Source organism: Salvelinus sp. IW2-2015, unplaced genomic scaffold (assembly GCF_002910315.2).
Source record: "Salvelinus sp. IW2-2015 unplaced genomic scaffold, ASM291031v2 Un_scaffold5718, whole genome shotgun sequence".
Lineage (NCBI taxonomy): Eukaryota > Metazoa > Chordata > Actinopteri > Salmoniformes > Salmonidae > Salvelinus > Salvelinus sp. IW2-2015.
Window position 1 is genome coordinate 14,536 of NW_019946983.1, and position 3,853 is coordinate 18,388.

The 3,853-nt window shown below is 43.3% G+C and overlaps 1 protein-coding gene across 1 annotated transcript in view; it reads right to left on the bottom strand.

Moving 5' to 3' along the window:
* Positions 1 to 529: 529 nt before the first annotated feature.
* The window catches only part of LOC112078464 (adhesion G protein-coupled receptor E5), a 6,282-nt gene continuing 2,958 nt past the window's right edge, over positions 530 to 3,853 (bottom strand). Inside the window, exons 3-5 of the mRNA XM_070442060.1 lie at positions 3,010 to 3,181; positions 2,779 to 2,881; positions 530 to 2,489 (exon numbers count right to left, since the gene is read on the bottom strand). Of these exons, the coding sequence (XP_070298161.1) occupies positions 2,386 to 2,489; positions 2,779 to 2,881; positions 3,010 to 3,181 (379 nt within the window). The 3' untranslated portion in view covers positions 530 to 2,385. The remainder of the gene's footprint in view (positions 2,490 to 2,778; positions 2,882 to 3,009; positions 3,182 to 3,853) is intronic.

Below are 3,853 nucleotides of genomic sequence, written 5' to 3' on the forward strand. Positions count from 1 at the left end.
TCAGAATATTAGATATATAGAGTCGGAGAATACAAGACACGGCGAGCTTCACAAGAGCACAAGAACAGACCCCGCCAAGACTCAATAAATATGAATCGTTGGGTTGTAAATTTCCATCAAACTCCAATACATATTGTACTTCCACAGTGGTCCTCATCGGCACATTCAGGAAGTTGTCACCTCCTCTGATATTCAGGGAGCACATACAAGCGCTCTCGACCTTTCAGTCCTTGAGGGAGGAGAAAAACACATATATATTAATATTTCTTGTTCTAAAACCATTCTTTTCTGACACATTTTACAAAAATTATTAAAGCAGCATCGGTCACATACATCCAGATATCAGACGGCATAGGCCCTACCCCCATATCATAGCAAAACCTGAATCCCTATCGTTGCTGCATCACGCTGCTCCCCATCAATATGCCACACCGTCCTCGGCCCTCGTTATCATGCACAACTGTTGTCCGTACTTACACACGAAGTAAAAGTGCAACAGAATAGAATAAAAAACATACAACATTGAATGTAGACTTTGGTAAGATTGTTTTAAGACTCTACTTTATCTCCATGGTTATTCTGAGACCAGGTTCTAGGGTGGAACCTTAAAGGGGCAGTCTGGGACTCAAAAAGCAACAAACCGGTCGTCCCACCACTTGTTGTGGTTAACAGCTGAGGGATGGGACTGGAGAAATTTAACCACTCTCAAAATCACAGATGGATCTCTGGGTGCAAGGACTGACCATCCATGAGATCAACATGATAGTTTTAACCATGTTTTGAACCTTTACATCGTGTACAAACAATGGAGTAAAACAAGCTTATAGTTGGGGTTCTGTTGTGGTACGACAGTTGACCTGGTCACAAGGCAGTTTTAAGTAATATTCTACAAGAACCAAGAGCTATAAATCACTAAGTTAAAAGTAACAAAACTGGATGTACCAATCCTGGATGACCCCATTAAGTTAGGTTTTGTTTTGGGTAAGCTGATCCTAGATCTGTGCCTACTGAACTGTACAGTAATTTACTGTATTCTGATCCTCGATCTGTGCCTAACGACCTCTACAATGAACTGTACAGTATATATTTGTTCAGGTATTGTTGTTCAGATATTGTTACTACTTATTCCTAAACCTATACAACTATTGAAACAACTTTAACCCAACACCTAGCAACCTCGTCAAGCTGTTCGGATCTCTTGGCGTAACGGCTAATTTGTTAGGTTAACAGTTGCTGGACCCAGGTTTAAGTCCAGGTCAGGTTCGCTACACTATATTTTGTTGGCCAGTGATAAACAAACCAATGGTTTTAAGATGAAGCCATGAGTGACAATCCATGTTGGAGAATCTGGATTTCATGTTTCTTCCCTCCTGATTCTGGAAATCTTCCCACTGGTATTTCTAAAACACCTGTTGATAAATGCTGTTTTTGGACAGAAGCACTGCAAGTGTTCACAACAAATCTTATATTATCTCATTATATACATAGAGGTGACCATGGTAACACTTTAAAATAACTATCATGAATAAACCTTTTAACGATTTATAAACTATTTACAATTAAATTTGTAAACATTTATAAGAATGTGTAAATATTACCAGCCTTCCATTCCGTAAAAATGTACAACATTTATAATAATTTATAAACATGTATATTCATTTATAAAGGCTTATTCTTAAAAGTTATTAATAAAGTGTTAAAGAACAAAACAACTTTACAGTATAACAGTCCATTAGGTCACAACTAACACATATCTTCACATAATGTTTTTCTAAATCCCTCTGGATTTATTTGCGTAGAAAAGTCACTTTATCTTGTGCTCTTGGTAATAAATACTACTATAAATCTATGTAAAATAGTACCTTTCTTTTGTGGTTGTGATAAGTACATAAAGAGGAAATTAATTTCTATTGGATGACATAAATATCATATAACTTTGATTGGATGACATAAAGATAATATAACTTCTGATTGGATTACATAAATATCATATAGATTCCTATTGGATGACATAAATATCATATAACTTTGATTGGATGACATAAAGATAATATAACTTCTGATTGATAAGACATTGATTAACATAAAGTTTGATATGAAGTGGCTAATCAGGGATGTAACTGAAGGATTTTGGGCACTGGCCAACCTGGCTAGTGGACTAACATTTTTACTATCAGGCGGGCTAGGTGGACACATGTTCTACTAACCTGGCTGAAACAGTACTATCCTCGGGCTGAGTGTTTCTGGGTTGTCACTATCTGGCCAAGACACTAAATCAGAACCCTGCCCATTTCTACAATGTATCTTAACCACACTGCTAAACGCAAAGCTTTGTTTTCATAAATGTTTAGGATATCGACCACTTTGACTTTACAGTTTGGCCGTCTAGTGGGAACATTTGTCATGGGAGGGGGAGTAAAGAGGTGCATTATGGGGGTTTGGTGACGTCATATCTGCGACTCCCCCGTGTTCTCTGCGCTCCTTGACCCCTAGGACAGACAACGGTCAAAGGACAGAGGTTAACTTAATGAAAGTGGTTGTATGATTGTACGTATGTGTGTGTGTGTGTGTGTGTGTGTGTGTGTGTGTGTGTGTGTGTGTGTGTGTGTGTGTGTGTGTGTGTGTGTGTGTGTGTGTGTGTGTGTGTGTGTGTGTGTGTGTGTGTGTGTGTGTGTGTGTTGTGTGTGTATGTTGTGTATGTGTGTGTTGTGTGTGTGTGTGTGTGTGTGTGTGTGTGTGTGTGTGTGTGTGTTGTGTGTGTGTGTGTGTGGTGTGTACCTGGGATTGGCTGGAGGAAGGGTTGGTAGTGCTGACCTCTGAGTATCTCCTTCTTCTGTGGTGTGCAGATACAGGACAGCAGCTTGCAATACTCCTCTCTAACCTGATGGTGGCAGCAGAGCACAGTGTTCAACACACACACACACACACACACACACACACCACACACAACACACCCACACACACACCACACACACAACACACACACACCCCATACATACCACATCATACCGTTTTGTTCAGTAGGCAGTGCATGATGAACAGCAGTGCTCCCTGTAGAGAGTTGAGGATAGTGAAGAGATATGTCATGACCACTGTCCCCTCCTCTTGGAACTGGAACACTCCAAATATCCACATAGTACCCAACACACACAGCTGGGCCACTGCTGTCACTGTGAACACCCTGGAGAGAGAGGGGGGGAGGAGGGGGAGGAGGGAGGAGTGGGAGAGGAGAGGGGAGGAGGGAGGGAAGAGGAGGGAGGAGGGGAGGAGGAGGGAGGGGGTGAGGGTGGGGAGGAGGAGGGAGGGAGAAGGAGGGAGGAGGGAAGGAGGGGGCATGGGAGGGGAGAGGGGAGGAGGGGGAGGGAGGGAGGAGGGAGGAGGACGGGTGAGGGGGGAGGGATGGAGGAGGAAGGAGGGAGAAAGGAGGATGGAGGGAGGAGATGAGGAGGAAGGAGAGGAGGGAGGGAGGAGGAGGGTGGAGGGAGGAGAAGGAGGGAAGGAAGGATGAAGGAGGGGAAGGGGAGGAGGTAGAGGGGGAAGGAGGGGGGAGAACAGGGGGAGGGGGGAGGACAAGGAGAAGAGAGGGAGGAGGAGGAGAGAGCTAAATAGTTGTTTTCTAACTCCATGTTGCTCACATAGAGAGGTCTCTCTCCTAAAGAGAGGGAACATTGTATTTCGTTATTAGCAACTGCTCCCCATCATTATGCAAACCAATCCCCATCGTTATGCACACTGCTCCCATCATTATGCACACCTCTCCCCATCGTTATGCACACCTGTTCCCCGTCATAATTCACACCGGCTCCGCATCAGTAATAACACCTGCTCCCCCATCGTTAATAACAAAGAGACA